Source organism: Bombina bombina, chromosome 5 (genome assembly GCF_027579735.1).
Source record: "Bombina bombina isolate aBomBom1 chromosome 5, aBomBom1.pri, whole genome shotgun sequence".
In the NCBI taxonomy this organism is placed as follows: domain Eukaryota; kingdom Metazoa; phylum Chordata; class Amphibia; order Anura; family Bombinatoridae; genus Bombina; species Bombina bombina.
The window spans coordinates 485,307,217-485,327,969 of record NC_069503.1 but is presented as its reverse complement, the minus strand read 5'-3'; the positions used below and the strand labels follow the sequence as shown (position 1 = coordinate 485,327,969).

General features: G+C 38.7%; 1 protein-coding gene across 1 annotated transcript in view; it reads right to left on the bottom strand.

Moving 5' to 3' along the window:
* The window catches only part of GALNT4 (polypeptide N-acetylgalactosaminyltransferase 4), a 220,716-nt gene that overhangs the window by 154,202 nt on the left and 45,761 nt on the right, over positions 1-20,753 (bottom strand). Inside the window, exon 2 of the mRNA XM_053714400.1 lies at positions 19,220-19,648. Within this exon, the coding sequence (XP_053570375.1) occupies positions 19,220-19,599 (380 nt within the window). The 5' untranslated portion in view covers positions 19,600-19,648. The remainder of the gene's footprint in view (positions 1-19,219; positions 19,649-20,753) is intronic.

The following is a 20,753-nucleotide window of genomic DNA, read 5'->3' as shown; positions in this document are numbered from 1 at the left end:
GCCAGAAGATCGGTTTGGTTTGCAGCTTATTACCAGGGCAAACAAAAAAGTAAACCAGAGAACTCTTGCTAAAATATGCAAATTTGTCTAAACACAGTGATAGAAAACAAATGGTGTCAGATGATGCCTGTCTAATTTGCATATCTTACCCAGAGTTCTCTGGTTCACAGTAAATTAATCTAGCAAAATTGCAGGTCTGGAATCTGGAATGGGTAGAACTGAAATTCCATCATGTAAGTGTCGAAAATTAAGGTCAAGATGTATATTATTAGGACACATCATGTCGGGAAAATCCATGGCCCACTAGTACAGCTGAACTTGATTTATTAAGCTTAGCTCAAGGCTTTAGTGGCATTAACAAAACAAAAAGGTTTCTTCAACTGGGCACATATAAACAGATTCTCCAATGGAACATAAGAGCTCTTGGCAGAAAAGACAATTTGACAGAAACGGGTTTTGTGCAAACTGTCCTCCCAAAAGGTATCATCAAACATAAAAAAAAGAAAACTACTGAAACTCAGAGAACAATGGTCATATCACCTTACAGAAAAAGGCAAATGTAAATAACTTAATACTATAATTGTGCTCGAGGAAAGAATTATGAAACATTTAGTTTCATATCTCTATCACAGAAATGTAAACAGCATATAGGTCATCAGGTTAAACCGACCTCACATTTTCACTGAACTGATGCTTTAATTTCAATGATTAATGATATCACTGAAATGATTTTTGAAAGGACTAAAACAACGACACAAAAAATATTAAAAATTACATTAAAGTAACTTAAAGGGACAGCATACTGTAAAATTTGGGTTAATATTTGTATATGAACTAATGGTTTATACTAATTGAAACCACAAGCCAACAAAATGGGCTGAGCAGTTAGGGAGAGCAGAACTAATTAACATATCTGATTATTTAGACTATATCTTAATTCTTACAGTTTAATCAAACACAAATACATAGAGAGAACAATGGAAAATGAACATTTTATTATCTGTCAAACCATCCATATGATTTAATCTAAACCATCTAAGATTTCTATTAGCAGTACTTAAAGGGCCATAATAGTAGAAAAATGACATGATGTAATTAGTTACCAAATGTAATTTTTAAAACTATCGACCCTGCTCTACTATGTGTTTAACCCCTGCATAGGGGAGCAGGATGTCTAAGGTAAGAGATGGTAACAGGGGTTGATTTTGCAAAATATTTACATTATTTGTTTTGTCCCCTTTTTCTGTAGTTTAATTGTGAACTCTATATTCCTCACAGTCAATGGTTTAACTATAGTTTAACTATAGAAACTTTCAGAATAGGTAGGGTTAGCACAGGAATAAATCAGCTATTTCAAACACCGAAATAAAGTAAAAACAAAATTTATGCTTACCTGATAAATTTCTTTCTTTTGCGATGTACCGAGTCCACGGATTCATCCTAACTTGTGGGATATTGTCCTTCCTGACAGGAAGCTGTCTATATAGCTCCCCCTTAACTCCACCCCCCAGTCATTCGACCGAAGGCCAAGGAAGAAAAGGAGAAACTATAAGGTGCAGAGGTGACTGAAGTTTACATAAAAAAATACTATCTGTCTTGAATAGACAGGGCGGGCCGTGGACTCGGTACATCGCAAAAGAAAGAAATTTATCAGGTAAGCATAAATTTTGTTTTCTTTTGCATGATGTACCGAGTCCACGGATTCATCCTAACTTGTGGGATACCAATACCAAAGCTTTAGGACACGGATGAAGGGAGGGACAAGACAGAAACCTAAACGGAAGGCACCACTGCTTGCAAAACCTTTCTCCCAAAAATAGCCTCCGAAGAAGCAAAAGTATAAAATTTGTAAAATTTGGAAAAGGTATGAAGCTAAGACCAAGTCGCAGCCTTACAAATCTGTTCAACAGAAGCATCATTTTTAAAAGCCCATGTGGAAGCTACCGCTCTAGTAGAATGAGCTGTAATCCTTTCAGGAGGCTGCTGTCCAGCAGTCTCATAAGCCAAACGGATGATGCTTTTCAGCCAAAAGGAAAGAGAAGTCGCCGTAGCCTTTTGACCCCTACGCTTTCCAGAATAGACAACAAACAAAGATGTTTGACGAAAATCTTTGGTTGCCTGCAAGTAAAATTTCAAAGCACGAACCACGTCCAAGTTGTGCAACAGACGTTCCTTCTTACAAGAAGGATTAGGACACAGAGAAGGAACAACAATTTCCTGATTGATATTCCTGTTAGTAACAACCTTAGGTAGGAACCCAGGCTTGGTACGCAAAACCACCTTATCAGCATGGAACACAAGATAAGGTGAGTCACATTGTAATGCAGATAGTTCAGAAACTCTTCGAGCTGAAGAGATAGCAACTAGGAACAAAACTTTCCAAGATAAAAGCTTAATATCTATGGAATGCATGGGTTCAAACGGAACCCCCTGAATAACTCTAAGAACTAAATTTAGACTCCATGGCGGAGCAACAGGTTTAAACACAGGCTTAATTCTAGCTAAAGCCTGACAAAAAGCCTGAACGTCTGGAACATCTGCCAGACGCTTGTGCAACAAAATAGACAGAGCAGATATCTGTCTATAGGGAACTAGCTGACAATCCTTTCTCCAATCCCTCTTGGAGAAAAGACTAAATCCTAGGAACCCTGATTTTACTCCAGGAGAAGCCTTTGGATTTGCACCAAAAAAGATATTTACGCCATATCTTATGATAGATTTTCCTGGTAACAGGCTTTCGAGCCTGAATCAAGGTATTTATGACTGACTCAGAGAAACCCCGCTTAGATAGAATCAAGCGTTCAATCTCCAAGCAGTCAGTTGCAGAGAAACTAGATTCAACACCTCTTCTCTTTACCCTTCCTGCTTAGAGCCAGCAAAGAGAATGACTGGGGGGTGGAGTTAAGGGGGGAGCTATATAGACAGCTCTGCTGTGGTGCTCCCTTTGCTACTTCCTGTCAGGAAGGACAATATCCCACAAGTAAGGATGAATCCGTGGACTCGGTACATCATGCAAAAGAAAACAAAATTTATGCTTACCTGATAAATTTCTTTCTTTTGCGATGTACCGAGTCCAAGGCCCGCCCTGTCTATTCAAGACAGATAGTATTTTTTTATGTAAACTTCAGTCACCTCTGCACCTTATAGTTTCTCCTTTTCTTCCTTGGCCTTCGGTCGAATGACTGGGGGGTGGAGTTAAGGGGGAGCTATATAGACAGCTCTGCTGTGGTGCTCTCTTTGCTACTTCCTGTCAGGAAGGACAATATCCCCAGTTTGTAAAAAATGTAATACACTCCAGCATGTAAAATTGATCATTGGAAACAAATTAAAGTGAAGAATATTTTAGGGTCAACTGTCCCTTTAAAGCATTTCACAGTTTACATTGCTGTCATAAAGTGTGTAAACTGGTGGTTTCCATTAAATCCTATGGAGATGTATTATGTTACCACCAGTTAAAGGGACACTGAACCCAAATTTTCTCTTTCGTGATTCAGACAGAGCATGCAATTTTAAGCAACTTTCTAATGTACTCCTATTATCAATTTTTCTTCGTTCTCTTGCTATCTTTATTTGAAAAAGACATCTAAGCTAAGGAGCCAGACAATTTTTGGTTCAGACCCTGGACAGCACTTGTTTATAGGTGGGTACATTTATCCACCAATCAGCAAGAACAACCTAGGTTGTTCACCAAAAATGAGCCGGCATTTAAACTTACATCTTGTTTTTAAAATAAAGATACCAAGTGAATGAAGAAAAATTGATAATATGAGTAAATTAGAAAGTTGCTTAAAATTGCATGGTCTATCTGAATCACAAAAGAAAAAAAATTGGGTTTAGTGTCCCTTTAACAGTTTACAACTGCAGTGAAAACTAGGCCTGTGTGTTTATCCCCCACAAAAAGGGATAACACATAGTTAAAGCACTGCTTAATGCTTCCTGCCCGGTGCAGAACACAACCACTAAGAAAAATTGGAGCACACACTTGCCAATCATCAATGATTTCCTGCTTGGGAGCTTGGATTGGTGGGTCATGGGTCATTTATGTCAGTATCAAAGCCAGCCCCACTCTGCAAATCAAATAGATGGTTTAGGTAATTTAAAAAATAGGTTGCAGATTTGACGTTTGGTCTCTCTAGAAACAAAGCACAGTGAACGTTTCTAAAATGAAAGCGATGCAATGTCATAATTCTTTAAAAAGTCTGGTTTTAGTAATTGCTAACACCACCTTTTTTCTTTTTAACCTGACCGTTAAAGGGACAGAAAGGTCTAAACTGAAGTGTGCAAGAATGAATTTCAATTTGTGTAATACAAGTCAACAGTCATGTGTGGTTTTCAAATACTGGTGCACGGGGACTCGTAACATATGTGCATATGCCACTGGGGGAAAAAAAGTAAACATTTTTACTAGAAGCATTTGTGATAATGGGTGTATATTGCAAACATGTTTCTTCTTAAAATGTAAATGCAGCCATGCATTTTGACCTTTCTATCCTTCTAAGTAATCATTTTGCACCCTATGTGCTGCTGGTGTACATGAGGATCACAGATCAAGGTCTGATCAGAGTTTTAAAAAAAAAAAACACTAAAAAAAACCGCTATATTTTATTGTAGACAAACTAAATTTTCAAATCACGGTTCACTGTCAAACTGCCCCAGGGTTCACTTCTTGTGAGAGTACTATATTTACACCAGATGAGAGCCAGAAGCCAAGAGATTGTTTTGTTTTGTAAAGCCTAATTCAATATCATGCAAACAATGTTAACAAATCAGATTACAAAGAAGGACATAGAAATCAAATGTATCTCATTATTTCCACACACAGCTCCCATTGTAGAGAATAAAGATCTTCTGGGGGTATTTTTTACTACCATTGAATGCAGATAAGAATTGCTCGGCCTATTTAGTTTAAAATTTTTATTTGAAATCTCAAACATGACTGATAGTTGCCTTGTTTAGTGAGAAAGAATTTGATATATGGTCCTAGCACATATTCCCTAATTAAGCTAAATTCACACTTCTGTTTATAAAGGACCTTATTTTCCAGAAAGGAGTATCTACTCTTGAACACCATTCCAATCCATCGTTAAGTCTTTAAAAAGAAAATTACAAACAAATTCTTATTTGTTGGTTTTAAAAAAAGGACATCAAAATATTATACAGGTTTTATTTTAATATTATTTTCCTGTGCTGGAAAATGTTCTTACGCTTGTTGAGCATTTAAAATGTCCACCATGTTGCTTGTTGAGCATTTAAAATGTCCACCATGCCCTCATCACATATTTAACAATGCAAGCAACACCATCCCCCCTGAACTCTGCCACACCATCAACTGCTCCATCAAAACCGGCACCTTCCTGGATGTCTGGAAGCATGCGGAACTGAAACCCCTGCTGAAGAAACCCTCGGCAGACCCGAATAACTACCGTCCCATTTCGCTACTCCCCTTCCCGGCCAAAGTCATAGAGAAGTCCATCAACTCGCAACTTATTGACCACAATGGAGGCCAACCACACCCTGGACCACTCCCAATCCGGCTTCAGAAGCAACCACAGCACTGAGACCGCCCTCCTCGCCGCCACAGACGACATCTGCGCCATGCTCGACCGAGGAGAAACTGCCGCCCTCATCCTCCTAGACGACCTCTCAGCAGCCTTTGACACTGTCGGCCACAACACCCTCTGCACCTGCCTACACGACGCTGGCATACGCAGCAAAGCCCTGGAATGGATCACCTCCTTCCTCACGGGCAGGACCTAGAAAGTCAGACTCCCTCCTTTCTCCTCCAAAGCCACACCAGTCAACTGTGGTGTACCGCAAGGCTCTTCGCTGAGTCCCACCCTCTTCAACATCTACATGGCCCCTCTCGCAGCCATCGTCCAACGCCATGACCTCAACATCGTCTCCTACGCCGACAACACCCAGTTAATCATCTCACTCACCCGAGATCCCACCACCACCAAAAAGAACGTCCACAAAGGCCTAACAGCAGTCGCCACCTGGATGAATGACAACCGGCTCAAACTGAACACAGACAAAACCGAAGTCGTCCTCCTCGGACCCAATAAATCCGCATGGGATGACTCCTGGTGGCCCACAGCCCTCGGTCACCCTCCAACCCCAACCGACCACGCACGAAATCTAGGCTTCATCCTGGAGTCATCACTCTCCATGAACCGACAAATCAATGCCATCACCTCAACATGCTTCCACATCCTCCACCTGCTACGAAAAATCTTCAAATGGATCCCTACCGAAACCAGGAACAGTCACTCACGCTCTTGTCAGCAGCCGGTTGGACTACGGCAACGCACTCTATGCCGGCTCCACCATCAAACTCCAAAAGAGACTCCAACGTATCCAGAACGCCTCAGCCAGACTCATCCTCGACATCCCTCTCCAATGCCAGATCACCGAACACCTATGGAACCTTCACTGGCTCCCCATTAACAAGAGAATCACCTTCAAGCTCCTTACCCACGCGTTCAAGGCCCTACACAACATCGGACCCAAATACATAAACCACCGCATAAATTTCTACACCTCCGCCAGACAACTACGATCGGCCGACCAAGCACTCGCAGTCCCCCGCATCAGCAAATCCACAGTGGGCGGAAGATCCTTCTCCCACATAGCAGCAAAGACATGGAACACCCACCCGCTGCACATCAGACAATCCACCTCCCTTACAAAGTTCAGAAAGGACCTCAAAACCTGGCTCTTAGACTGAACGCACATCCCCTCCCCCCCTCCTCCTATCTGCTTTCCCTTAGCGCCTTGAGACACTCACGGGTGATTAGTTTGCGCTCTATAAGTACCCAATAGATAGACAGAGATAGATTAACACCTTGCGCCATTTGGACATAGGTACTTCATCACACAGCATACTGTGTTGACGTAGTATCTACGTTCAACAATGTGGCACATTCTGCCGTCCCTGCTGTCAGTTTAGGGTGCGTAGCTGCAATTAGCGGCCTTCTAATTGCCAAAAATTGCAAAAAGCCATGCATGTCTGATCTGCTATTTCTGAACAAAGGGGACCCCAGAGAAGCTTTTACAACCAATTGTTATATGACTGCAGTAGCTGTGTGTAAATAATTTCAATGACAAACCCAAAGTTTGCGGAAAAAGTTAACAATTTTTTTTAATATGATCGTATTTGGTGGCCAAATAGTGGCATCAAATATATCAAAATGGGCCTAGATCAATACCTTGGGTTGCCTACTTTTAAAATATAGTTTTCATACTTACATCAAAAAAATGTTCATGTTTAAACAGAGTGATAGCAAAAATGCTAAAAATTCTCCAGTACTTTGAGCAAGTTTTTCTCTGAAATTCCCGGGGTAGCAAAGGGGTTAAAGGGAAAATAAACTGCTGAGTATAACTACAACAAAATGGTTACTACTCAGCATGCTATTGGCTTTTCTCACACGCCTGCCGCTCTTTTTATTTTAACCCCTTACTTGCTGATGAACTCTACGTCTTCATACTGGCAGCCATAACCGTGGAGCTTAGGTGTTCCTTCCCATTCTTTCCCTGCTTTTTAAAAGCTGTATTGTGCCCTTCAAGTTAGTATTTAGGACAAAGAGTGGGAGGTTTATATTTTTGCAGTGGCTGCATAGCTCTATATAATTCATGTAGCCTTTTAATATGTTCTGTAACTTTTAAACTGCAAAAATATAAAACCTCCCACTCTGTATTTTATGTGCTAAACAGAATACAGCGGATTCCTCATTTTAGACCCAGGAAGAGACTTTGCGATGACCGGAGGAAGCTGGAGCTGCTGTGAAGATTAAAAGGTAAGTTTCTTTTCACAACAGGAGTGAAATGTAAATTTTGATGAATTAAAGTGCCCCTGTTTTTAATCAAATTTTTAAAACCGGGCACTATAGCATCAAAATTTACATTCACTTTAAAATGAGGAGCTTCATCAACAAGTACCTGTAACCTGTTAAGGAAAGTGAATGTCTCTGAAGTGAGCTATGGGCACGAGGGAAAAATAATAGCTTTGAAAGTAGTAACCATTCTGATGTTCTATTATCATATGTGCTTTGTTCCTTTGATATCCTTTCTTGAAAAGTAAACCTAAGTAGGCAAATAGGATGCACGTGCCCTCTATGCACGTGCCCTCTATAGCAGAAGTGATTGCAACTATGTTTAACATTGCTATAAACAATGTTGCTAACACTGCTGTCAGATGGCTAAAGACACATGCACGCTCCTGAGATCACCTAGAATTATTGTTTAACAAGGGATACCAAAAGAACTAAGTAAAATTGATAAAATAAGTAAATTGGAAAGCTATTTAAAAACTTCCTGCTCTATCCAATCCATTCAAGTTTAACTTTGACTTTACTGTCCCTTTAATAAACAAAAAACATAATTTATGTAAGAACTTACCTGATAAATTCATTTCTTTCATATTAACAAGAGTCCATGAGCTAGTGACGTATGGGATATACATTCCTACCAGGAGGGGCAAAGTTTCCCAAACCTTAAAATGCCTATAAATACACCCCTCACCACACCCACAAATCAGTTTAACGAATAGCCAAGAAGTGGGGTGATAAGAAAAAAAGTGCGAAGCATATAAAATAAGGAATTGGAATAATTGTGCTTTATACAAAAAAATCATAACCACCACAAAAAAGGGTGGGCCTCATGGACTCTTGTTAATATGAAAGAAATGAATTTATCAGGTAAGTTCTTACATAAATTATGTTTTCTTTCATGTAATTAACAAGAGTCCATGAGCTAGTGACGTATGGGATAATGACTACCCAAGATGTGGATCTTTCCACACAAGAGTCACTAGAGAGGGAGGGATAAAATAAAGACAGCCAATTCCTGCTGAAAATAATCCACACCCAAATAAAAGTTTAACAAAAAACATAAGCAGAAGATTCAAACTGAAACCGCTGCCTGAAGAACTTTTCTACCAAAAACTGCTTCAGAAGAAGAAAATACATCAAAATGGTAGAATTTAGTAAAAGTATGCAAAGAGGACCAAGTTGCTGCTTTGCAGATCTGGTCAACCGAAGCTTCATTCCTAAACGCCCAGGAAGTAGAAACTGACCTAGTAGAATGAGCTGTAATTCTTTGAGGCGGAATTTTACCCGACTCAACATAGGCAAGATGAATTAAAGATTTCAACCAAGATGCCAAAGAAATGGCAGAAGCTTTCTGTCCTTTCCTAGAACCGGAAAAGATAACAAATAGACTAGAAGTCTTACGGAAAGATTTCGTAGCTTCAACATAATATTTCAAAGCTCTAACAACATCCAAAGAATGCAATGATTTCTCCTTAGAATTCTTAGGATTAGGACATAATGAAGGAACCACAATTTCTCTACTAATGTTGTTGGAATTCACAACTTTAGGTAAAAATTCAAAAGAAGTTCGCAACACCGCCTTATCCTGATGAAAAATCAGAAAAGGAGACTCACACGAAAGAGCAGACAATTCAGAAACTCTTCTAGCAGAAGAGATGGCCAAAAGGAACAAAACTTTCCAAGAAAGTAATTTAATGTCCAATGAATGCATAGGTTCAAACGGAGGAGCTTGAAGAGCTCCCAAAACCAAATTCAAACTCCATGGAGGAGAAATTGACTTAATGACAGGTTTTATACGAACCAAAGCTTGTACAAAACAATGAATATCAGGAAGAATAGCAATCTTTCTGTGAAAAAGAACAGAAAGAGCAGAGATTTGTCCTTTCAAAGAACTTGCGGACAAACCCTTATCCAAACCATCCTGAAGAAATTGTAAAATTCTCGGTATTCTCAAAGAATGCCAAGAAAAATGATGAGAAAGACACCATGAAATATAAGTCTTCCAGACTCTATAATATATCTCTCTAGATACAGATTTACGAGCCTGTAACATAGTATTAATCACGGAGTCAGAGAAACCTCTATGACCAAGAATCAAGCGTTCAATCTCCATACCTTTAAATTTAAGGATTTCAGATCCGGATGGAAAAAAGGACCTTGTGACAGAAGGTCTGGTCTTAACGGAAGAGTCCAAGGCTGGCAAGATGCCATCCGGACAAGATCCGCATACCAAAACCTGTGAGGCCATGCCGGAGCTATTAGCAGAACAAACGAGCATTCCCTCAGAATCTTGGAGATTACTCTTGGAAGAAGAACTAGAGGCGGAAAGATATAGGCAGGATGATACTTCCAAGGAAGTGATAATGCATCCACTGCCTCCGCCTGAGGATCCCGGGATCTGGACAGATACCTGGGAAGTTTCTTGTTTAGATGAGAGGCCATCAGATCTATCTCTGGGAGCCCCCATATTTGAACAATCTGAAGAAATACCTCTGGGTGAAGAGACCATTCGCCCGGATGCAACGTTTGGCGACTGAGATAATCCGCTTCCCAATTGTCTACACCTGGGATATGAACCGCAGAGATTAGACAGGAGCTGGATTCCGCCCAAACCAAAATTCGAGATACTTCTTTCATAGCCAGAGGACTGTGAGTCCCTCCTTGATGATTGATGTATGCCACAGTTGTGACATTGTCTGTCTGAAAACAAATGAACGATTCTCTCTTCAGAAGAGGCCAAAACTGAAGAGCTCTGAAAACTGCACGGAGTTCCAAGATATTGATCGGTAATCTCACCTCCTGAGATTCCCAAACTCCTTGTGCCGTCAGAGATCCCCACACAGCTCCCCAACCTGTGAGACTTGCATCTGTTGAAATTATAGTCCAGGTCGGAAGAACAAAAGAAGCCCCCTGAATTAAACGATGGTGATCTGTCCACCACGTTAGAGAGTGCCGAACAATCGGTTTTAAAGATATTAATTGATATATCTTCGTGTAATCCCTGCACCATTGGTTCAGCATACAGAGCTGAAGAGGTCGCATGTGAAAACGAGCAAAGGGGATCGCGTCCGATGCAGCAGTCATAAGACCTAGAATTTCCATGCATAAGGCTACCGAAGGGAATGATTGAGACTGAAGGTTTCGACAGGCTGTAATCAATTTTAGACGTCTCTTGTCTGTTAAAGACAAAGTCATGGACACTGAATCTATCTGGAAACCCAGAAAGGTTACCCTTGTTTGAGGAATCAAAGAACTTTTTGGTAAATTGATCCTCCAACCATGATCTTGAAGAAACAACACAAGTCGATTCGTATGAGACTCTGCTAAATGTAAAGACGGAGCAAGTACCAAGATATCGTCCAAATAAGGAAATACCACAATACCCTGTTCTCTGATTACAGACAGAAGGGCACCGAGAATCTTTGTAAAAATTCTTGGAGCTGTAGCAAGGCCAAACGGTAGAGCCACAAATTGGTAATGCTTGTCTAGAAAAGAGAATCTCAGGAACTGATAATGATCTGGATGAATCGGAATATGCAGATATGCATCCTGTAAATCTATTGTGGACATATAATTCCCTTGCTGAATAAAAGGCAATATAGTCCTTACAGTTACCATCTTGAACGTTGGTATCCTTACATAACGATTCAATAATTTTAGATCCAGAACTGGTCTGAAGGAATTCTCCTTCTTTGGTACAATGAAGAGATTTGAATAAAACCCCATCCCCTGTTCCGGAACTGGAACTGGCATAATTACTCCAGCCAACTCTAGATCTGAAACACAATTCAGAAATGCTTGAGCTTTCACTGGATTTACTGGGACATGGGAAAGAAAAAATCTCTTTGCAGGAGGTCTCATCTTGAAACCAATTCTGTACCCTTCTGAAACAATGTTCTGAATCCAAAGATTGTGAACAGAACTGATCCAAATTTCTTTGAAAAAACGTAACCTGCCCCCTACCAGCTGAACTGGAATGAGGGCCGTACCTTCATGTGAACTTAGAAGCAGGCTTTGCCTTTCTAGCAGGCTTGGATTTATTCCAGACTGGAGATGGTTTCCAAACTGAAACTGCTCCTGAGGACGAAGGATCAGGCTTTTGTTCTTTGTTGAAACGAAAGGAACGAAAACGATTGTTAGCCCTGTTTTTACCTTTAGACTTTTTATCCTGTGGTAAAAAAGTTCCTTTCCCACCAGTAACAGTTGAAATAATAGAATCCAACTGAGAACCAAATAATTTGTTTCCCTGGAAAGAAATGGAAAGTAGAGTTGATTTAGAAGCCATATCAGCATTCCAAGTCTTAAGCCATAAAGCTCTTCTGGCTAAGATAGCCAGAGACATAAATCTAACATCAACTCTAATAATATCAAAAATGGCATCACAGATGAAATTATTAGCATGCTGGAGAAGAATAATAATATCATGAGAATCACGATTTGTTACTTGTTGCGCTAGAGTTTCCAACCAAAAAGTTGAAGCTGCAGCAACATCAGCCAATGATATAGCAGGTCTAAGAAGATTACCTGAACATAGATAAGCTTTTCTTAGAAAAGATTCAATTTTTCTATCTAAAGGATCCTTAAACGAGGTACCATCTGATGTAGGAATGGTAGTACGTTTAGCAAGGGTAGAAATAGCCCCATCAACTTTAGGGATTTTGTCCCAAAATTCTAATCTGTCAGGCGGAACAGGATATAATTGCTTAAAACGTTTAGAAGGAGTAAATGAATTACCCAATCTATCCCATTCCTTAGCAATTACTGCAGAAATAGCATTAGGAACAGGAAAGACTTCTGGAATAACCGCAGGAACTTTAAAAACCTTATCCAAACGTATAGAATTAGTATCAAGAGGACTAGAATCCTCTATTTCTAAAGCAATTAGTACTTCTTTAAGTAAAGAGCGAATAAATTCCATCTTAAATAAATATGAAGATTTATCAGCATCAATCTCTGAGACAGAATCCTCTGAACCAGAAGAGTCCAAAGAATCAGAATGATGGTGTTCATTTAAAAATTCATCTGTGGAGAGAGAAGATTTAAAAGACTTTTTACGTTTACTAGAAGGAGAAATAACAGACAAAGCCTTCTTTATGGATTCAGAAACAAAATCTCTTATGTTATCAGGAACATTCTGCACCTTAGATGTTGAGGGAACTGCAACAGACAATGGTACATCACTAAAGGAAATATTATCTGCATTAACAAGTTTGTCATGACATTTAATACAAACAACAGCTGGAGGAATAGCTACCAAAAGTTTACAGCAGATACACTTAGCTTTGGTAGATCCAGCAGGCAGAGGTTTTCCTGTAGTATCTTCTGGCTCAGATGCAACGTGAGACATCTTGCAATATGTAAGAGAAAAAACAACATATAAAGCAAAATAGATCAAATTCCTTATAAGACAGTTTCAGGAATGGGAAAAAATGCCAAACATCAAGCTTCTAGCAACCAGAAGCAAATGAAAAATGATTCTGAAATAATGTGGAGACAAAAGCGACGCCCATATTTTTTGGCGCCAAATAAGACGCCCACATTATTTGGCGCCTAAATGCTTTTGGCGCCAAAAATGACGCCACATCCGGAACGCCGACATTTTTGGCGCAAAATAACGTCAAAAAAATGACGCAACTTCCGGCGACACGTATGACGCCGGAAACGGAAATGAATTTTTGCGCCAAAAAAATCCGCGCCAAGAATGACGCAATAAAATGAAGCATTTTCAGCCCCCGCGAGCCTAACAGCCCACAGGGAAAAAGTCAAATTTTTAAGGTAAGAAAAATATGATAATTAAAGCATAATCCCAAATATGAAACTGACTGTCTGGAAATAAGGAAAGTTGAACATTCTGAGTCAAGGCAAATAAATGTTTGAATACATATATTTAGAACTTTATAAATAAAGTGCCCAACCATAGCTTAGAGTGTCACAGAAAATAAGACTTACTTACCCCAGGACACTCATCTACATGTTTGTAGAAAGCCAAACCAGTACTGAAACGAGAATCAGTAGAGGAAATGGTAAATATAAGAGTATATCGTCGATCTGAAAAGGGAGGTAAGAGATGAATCTCTACGACCGATAACAGAGAACCTTATGAAATAGACCCCGTAGAAGGAGATCACTGCATTCAATAGGCAATACTCTCCTCACATCCCTCTGACATTCACTGCACGCTGAGAGGAAAACCGGGCTCCAACTTGCTGCGGAGCGCATATCAACGTAGAATCTAGCACAAACTTACTTCACCACCTCCCTTGGAGGCAAAGTTTGTAAAACTGATTTGTGGGTGTGGTGAGGGGTGTATTTATAGGCATTTTAAGGTTTGGGAAACTTTGCCCCTCCTGGTAGGAATGTATATCCCATACGTCACTAGCTCATGGACTCTTGTTAATTACATGAAAGAAACCTGCAATTAATTTTCAACAGCTAAACTCCACCCACCATTTGCCTTATTTGTTGAAGCCAATCTGGACTTCAGTCCACAGACAACAAGGCTAACCAATGTCAAAGTCAATGGGAGATGAAATCCAAAATTTTTATTTCATGATTCAGACAGCGCTTACAATTCTAAACAACTTTCCAATTTACTTCTATTATCGTATTCTTTATTGAAGGAGCAGCAATGCACTACTGGGAGCCAGCTGAACATATTGGTAAACCAATGGCAAGAGCTCCTGAGCCTACCTAGGTATGCAATTCAATAAAAGATACAGAGAGAACAAAGCAAATTAGAGAATATAAGTAAACTGAAACGTTTTTAAAATTGTATGCTCCATCTGAATCATGAAATAAAATTTTTGGGTTTCATGTCCTTTTAAAATTTAAAAATCTCTGTCTGCAATTATCAGTTAATCCAATACGGGAAATATATGTAGCAAAGCAAGCCTAGAGAATCAGAAATTGCTTAATTTTCAGAGCTAAATTACATGAAAAGGGGGTAAAATAAATAATTAAAAGTACATTGCAAAGTTGTTCCATTACACAAAACTAAACATTTTATATATATATATAAAAAAAACTCCCATGGCAGAGAAGACGCTGCAAAAAAAGCATCTAAAGTTCAACAACTGCCTAGCATTAGTGAGCTGCAATAGAGGTGAGGTGTGTTTCTGTCCTTATAGATAGAGGTGAGGGGCATATCTGTTCTGTGTGTATGCGCATGTGCATGTGCATATACAAAAGACATGAGTGCATCTGTCCTGCAGTACAGGGTTTGTGTATAGAGATTTTAGCTATGTAAGTAACTAAACTTTACTGCATGTATCTGTTCTGTTAAATGGACATTGTAGTGAAAAAACTACCAATTTGTCAGAGTATGTCATGTTTGCAATTCTCACACTGGAACCTCAAAGGGTTAAAACACACAAAGTCCTGTTAATAAGCTGCAGATTACTGCTGGCTCCACAAGCAGGAAACAGCTGGTGAGCCAATCAGCAGCAGTCACATGTCCCTGTGTGTTTAAACCCTTTGCAGGGGTTAAAAAGAGAGAGTTCCACAGCAGCAGTGTAAAAATAATGCTTTTTTTTTGCCATACAATATATTGTGTTTGCCATGAAGTATGTGTGTCCTGTATATAGAGATGCAATTCATGTCTGTACTGCACAAAGTGTGAGGGTATAGAAAATGCATAAATGTGCCAGTACTGAGGGTCTGTGCTAGTGTGTGGGTGCAAAGAGTGACCAGCAGGTCATCTGTTCTGCTCTGTGCTTGCAGAAGAACAGACCAAGAGCATCTATTCTACAGTAAACATCTGTAGAGTGAAAGTAGTGCTCTAATATGTTTATTGTTGCCCAGTTCCTTAAAGGGACACTAAACCCATTTTTATTTTCTTTCATAATTCAGATAGAGCATTGAATTTTAAGCAACTTTCTAATTTACTCCTATTATTCATTTTTCTTCGTTCTCTTAATAACTTTATTTAAAAAGCAGGAATGTAAAGCTTAATAGCCGGCAAATTTTGGTTCAGAACCTGGGTTATGCTTGCTTATTATTGCATGCTCTATCTGAATCATGAAAGAAAAAACATTTGCGTTTAATAACTGTGTTTACCCGCGGAGAACCAATCAGCAGCAGCAATTGCATGATCCCACCAATCACCATCTGTGATTAGCTAGGGAGCTGGAGTGTTAATACACAGTGTTCCATGGCGAACAGTCCAAAAATGACATGTTCTAAAAAATGACAGCATGTTATGTTTGCACTAGCATGTCCCTTTAAAAGGGACAGTCTAGCTTTTATAAAAAAATATATACTGTATATTACTGTATCTTTAACCACAATACATTGCCCAAGCTGTGCTCCTTTGCCACTTGTAATAAGGATCCAGCTGATGAGCCAGTCTGAGGGTGTGCAAATGTGACTATGTATTTAACCCTTTTTTGATATAGGGACAGTAAATACTTTGAGGTTGTAATATAAAATGCTGACATGCATAGTAAAATAACGTTGCAATATACTTTAAGATGCGCTTTAACTTACTTTTTAATGTAGCGTTGAAATTCAAATACCCTGCGCTCCGGCCACCCACTTCAAAAGTATTTTTTGTGTGAGCTATCAGCGATCTAGTTACAAAAAAGCTCTGTTTTTCAAACCTGTCCCCAGGCCTCCCTAACAGGCCAGATTTTGAGGATATCTGAACTAGAGCACAGGTGAAATAATCAGCGGATTAGTAAACATGCTTATTAACTTGCTTTCACCAAAGGTAATCCTGAAAACCTGGATTGTTACTGTTACGGAGGCCTGAGTACAGGTTTAAAAACCAGTGGACTAAAGCGCTGTTTGGAGAATACTTCAAACCGTTAGCTCACACAAAAAAATAGTTTTGAAGTGGGGCAGCCGAAGAGTGGCGTATTTGATCTATTTTACATAGCTATCATGAAACCATATGATCTAGCTTAGTGCTGATACAATTCTCTGAGGGTGAGAAAAAAAACAAACAGATTTAAACTTTACTCAATGTGTTCACACTCAAAGTAGAACCATATGATGGCTGTCCCTTTTGGCACACATTTTTAATTTGTTTTACAACAAAGCTTCTAGTGAAAGTTATCACTGTTTTAGTGGTGACTCATCACAAACATATTTAGAGGTACATAAAAACAAGTTGGGATAGAGACAACATATAATAATATGTACTTTAATTACTTTACCTGCAGATTTATACTGCAGTGCCTCGCCATTAACCCTTTCTTTTAGGTTTCCAAATTGTACAGCTCTAACTCCCCCCACACAATTCCTTCTAAGGCTGTATCTATAGCCACCTTTGATTTAGTAGAATGCAAAACTTTAACACTCATTATCTGCTGGAGCATGCCTAGAAGCAAATAAACTGCTGTGAAGTCAGTTGAAATACAATGCCTGTGTTTCTGTAACGAAACACTGATGGGGGGGGGTCAGACTACTCCAGACAGCATGGCTATGTAACTAATTTTGCAACAATTTTTTAATGCAAACTATTTTAACTTAATAAGCCCTTTCAGGATATGCACAGATCTCAACATGTTTTATGGCACTTTAAAGGGATAGAAATGTCAGAATTGAAATGTGTATGGGTTTATTTCACTTTTAAATAGAAGATTTTTTTGCAATATACTTCCATTTGGGAAAATACTTCTAGTAAAAAGTATTACTGTTTTAAGCACCATTCATAGCTTCGGTTTGCAAAAACTGTAAGCATGTTTTACTTATATTAGCATAATTCATATTCAATTATTTTGAAATATTCATTTTTGTACATGTGATCTGCGTATGGCAAGATGGCCTCAATGGTACAGAAAATTGTGATTCATCAGCCAGAGCAACCATTTATATAAACACACCATGGGTTATGGGAATATTACCGCTTACCGAAGTGTCTAAAGGGACATTCTAATTTTTACATTGCTGTAATTAAATTAAACAGAGGGTTTCTGAATGGAAATTTGGTTTTGTACTGAGCAAATTATCCCAGCCATATTGGATGTCACTAAGAAACAACGTCAAACAGATACAAATGCTTCCTGCTCAATCAATTAAAGTAAAAAAAACCTAAGAAGAATTTTTATACTAATAATAAATAGCTAAACCCAACACACACGCCCACTATACCAATAATGCTAAACCCAAACACACAATATTGTATGCCTACTATACCGATAATGCTAAACCCAACACACAATATTATTAGTATAGTAGGCATACGATATTGTGTGTTGGGTTTAGCATTATCGGTATAGTAGGCATACGATAATGCCTACTATACCGATAATGCTAAACCCAACACACAATATCGTATGCCTACTATACTAATAATGCTAAACCCAACACACAATATTGTATGCCTACTATACCGATAATGATAAACCCAACACACAATATCGTATGCCTACTATACCGATAATGATAAACCCAACACACAATATCGTATGCCTACTATACCGATAATGCAGATGTACACACACACATATGATGGTTTTGAAGCACAATGGGTTAATTGTACAAGTCACCTATTGGCATCACTACACACTATTCAAATGGAACAATCAACATACGGGCCCTTCAACCCGTGATGTGATCTCTAAATCAACCATATTGTCATTTTGTTTGTTCTTAATCCAGTGTATTTGGATTACAAAACTGGGAGATTAAAGACTCGCATAACGATGTTGCTTTCAGGAGGTAACCATTTCAAGCTTCAATGGCATTAAAAGGATATAAAAGGTCAAAATTGAAATGTGCATGGGTGCATTTCAATTTCAAGTAGAAACATTTCTATATGTCCATTAGCAAAAAATCTTCTAGTATTGAGGTTATTACTGTTCTTTAGGGGTATATGCACATATGCAACGAGGGCCCTGTGCACCAGCATTTAAACACATGCTTGCTCACGTCAGCAGTGTCTTATATGACACAAATTAAGTCTTAACAGGCACAATACACCCCCAGCAGTTATATGAGCAGACATGGTATTTGAATACTGGTGCAGGAGCCCTCACAGCATATGTGCGTAGGCAGATGGAAAATCGTAATATATTTTATTAGAAGCATCTGTGCTAATGGAAGTAATATTGCAAAAATGCTTCTATTTACAAATGCACGTTTTCAATTTTGACCTTTCTATCCCTTTGAGGGTAAAAACATTTTAGGCTCGTGATCACTGGAAAAAAACAATGGCAATACCTGCGGACGTTTAGAAATAGTTTATCTGTTGAAAACAAGTGCATGATTGTAATCCACCCCATATTTAGCTAGGAGAATACATGTTCTAACAAATTAGAGGATATACTTTATGTATTAGAACGTCCCTTTAACTAAAAATGGTGCATGCATAAAAGCTTGGGCACTAATGATGGCCACATAAAATAGTTTCATGAGACACTGGAAATTATACATTTTGAAATACCTACTCATACATTCTGTTATCCTGTATGTGGCGATGCAATGATATCTGGTCACTTAAATAAATATTTATAGCATATTTTTCAATGGTCTCTTCCTCCATTTTTTTCTCAGCAGGTCCCAGCTGCAGGCGCGCGGCTTTACCCCATTCTCCAGGGCTGTTCGGATTTGGTAGAGGCTTTTCATAAACTGGCTTACTCAAGTCCTCATTGCGCTCTTCTGTGGTGAAAAATTCCCTTTCCCCCTTCCGTTTTGTTGTGGGTAAATCTACCTCTGAAGTGTGAAAAGCGGAGACGGAAAGTTCCACTACCAGATAAGCGATCATAAAAAAGCCAGCCAGTGTGCATGTTTTTATGAGCAGCGGCGATTTCTTCAAATGGATCCTCATTGCATGGGACTTGTAATCAAGCTGCAGTAACTCAACACAAATTTCTGGTCTGTTAAATAGAAGAGATAACAACAAGTTCAATATTTTTTCTCTTATTTATGGTATCAGAGTTTACAAGAGAAAATACACAAATAAAAAGTGTGCGATCTGAATAACAAACAATTATAAAAAAAATACACAACAACTATGCTAATGGTCATGAAACATAAATTATTAATGTAAACCTCTTAAATTCTTAAACGGCCATGAAATAAATTTCATAATAACATAATAACATTTTAAACTACGTTTTAATTTACTTCTATTATGAAATGTCCTTCGTTTTCTTGGTATCCTTGTTAAAATGCAAGAAGGTAAGCTCGGGAGCTCAGCTGTCTGCATAACTATAAAGCAACCGTTTTGCAAGTATGTTGTGCATTTGCATGAGAACTAAAGAGCAGCACTTTTTCCTGCCGTTTAATGATCCAGATAAGTGCACTCTACCCATTTAGATATCTCTTCAACAAAGAATAACATCAGAACAAAGTAAATTGGAAATACTTTTAAAATTATATGCTCTGTCTGGAACATGAAAAAAAAAATTAGGCTTTCATTAGATCTTAGAAGTCAAGGGTAAGTGTCTCCTCAGATTTGTCAAGTACCAATTTAGAGGGGCATTACTTCTAGCGTTGAATTTGGACTTCTGCAAGACAAATTTTCTTTGTTCTCTTGCTATCTTTATTTAAAAAGCAGAAATGTAAATTTTAGGAGCCAGACCATTTTAGGTTCAGCACCATGGATAGCGCTTGCTTATTGGTGGCTGACAGCCACCAATTAGCAAGCATAACCCAGGTTCTCAACCAAAAAATGGGCCGGCTCCTATGCTTTACATTACTGCTTTTTATATAAAGATAGCAAGAGAACAAAGAAAAATGTATATTAGGAGTAAATTAGCTCAAAATGGCATGCTCTATCTGAATTATTAAAAAAAAAATTGGGTTTAGTGTCCCTTTAACTGCTTTATATTACAATTTCACTAAATGCTGCAATGTCTTGCAGAAGTACAAATTCAACGCTAGAAGTAAATTGGTACTTGACAAATCTGAGGAGAATTTTACACTTGGCATCTAAGATCTTATCTTAATTTACATTTAGCTATACACAAAACCATTTTG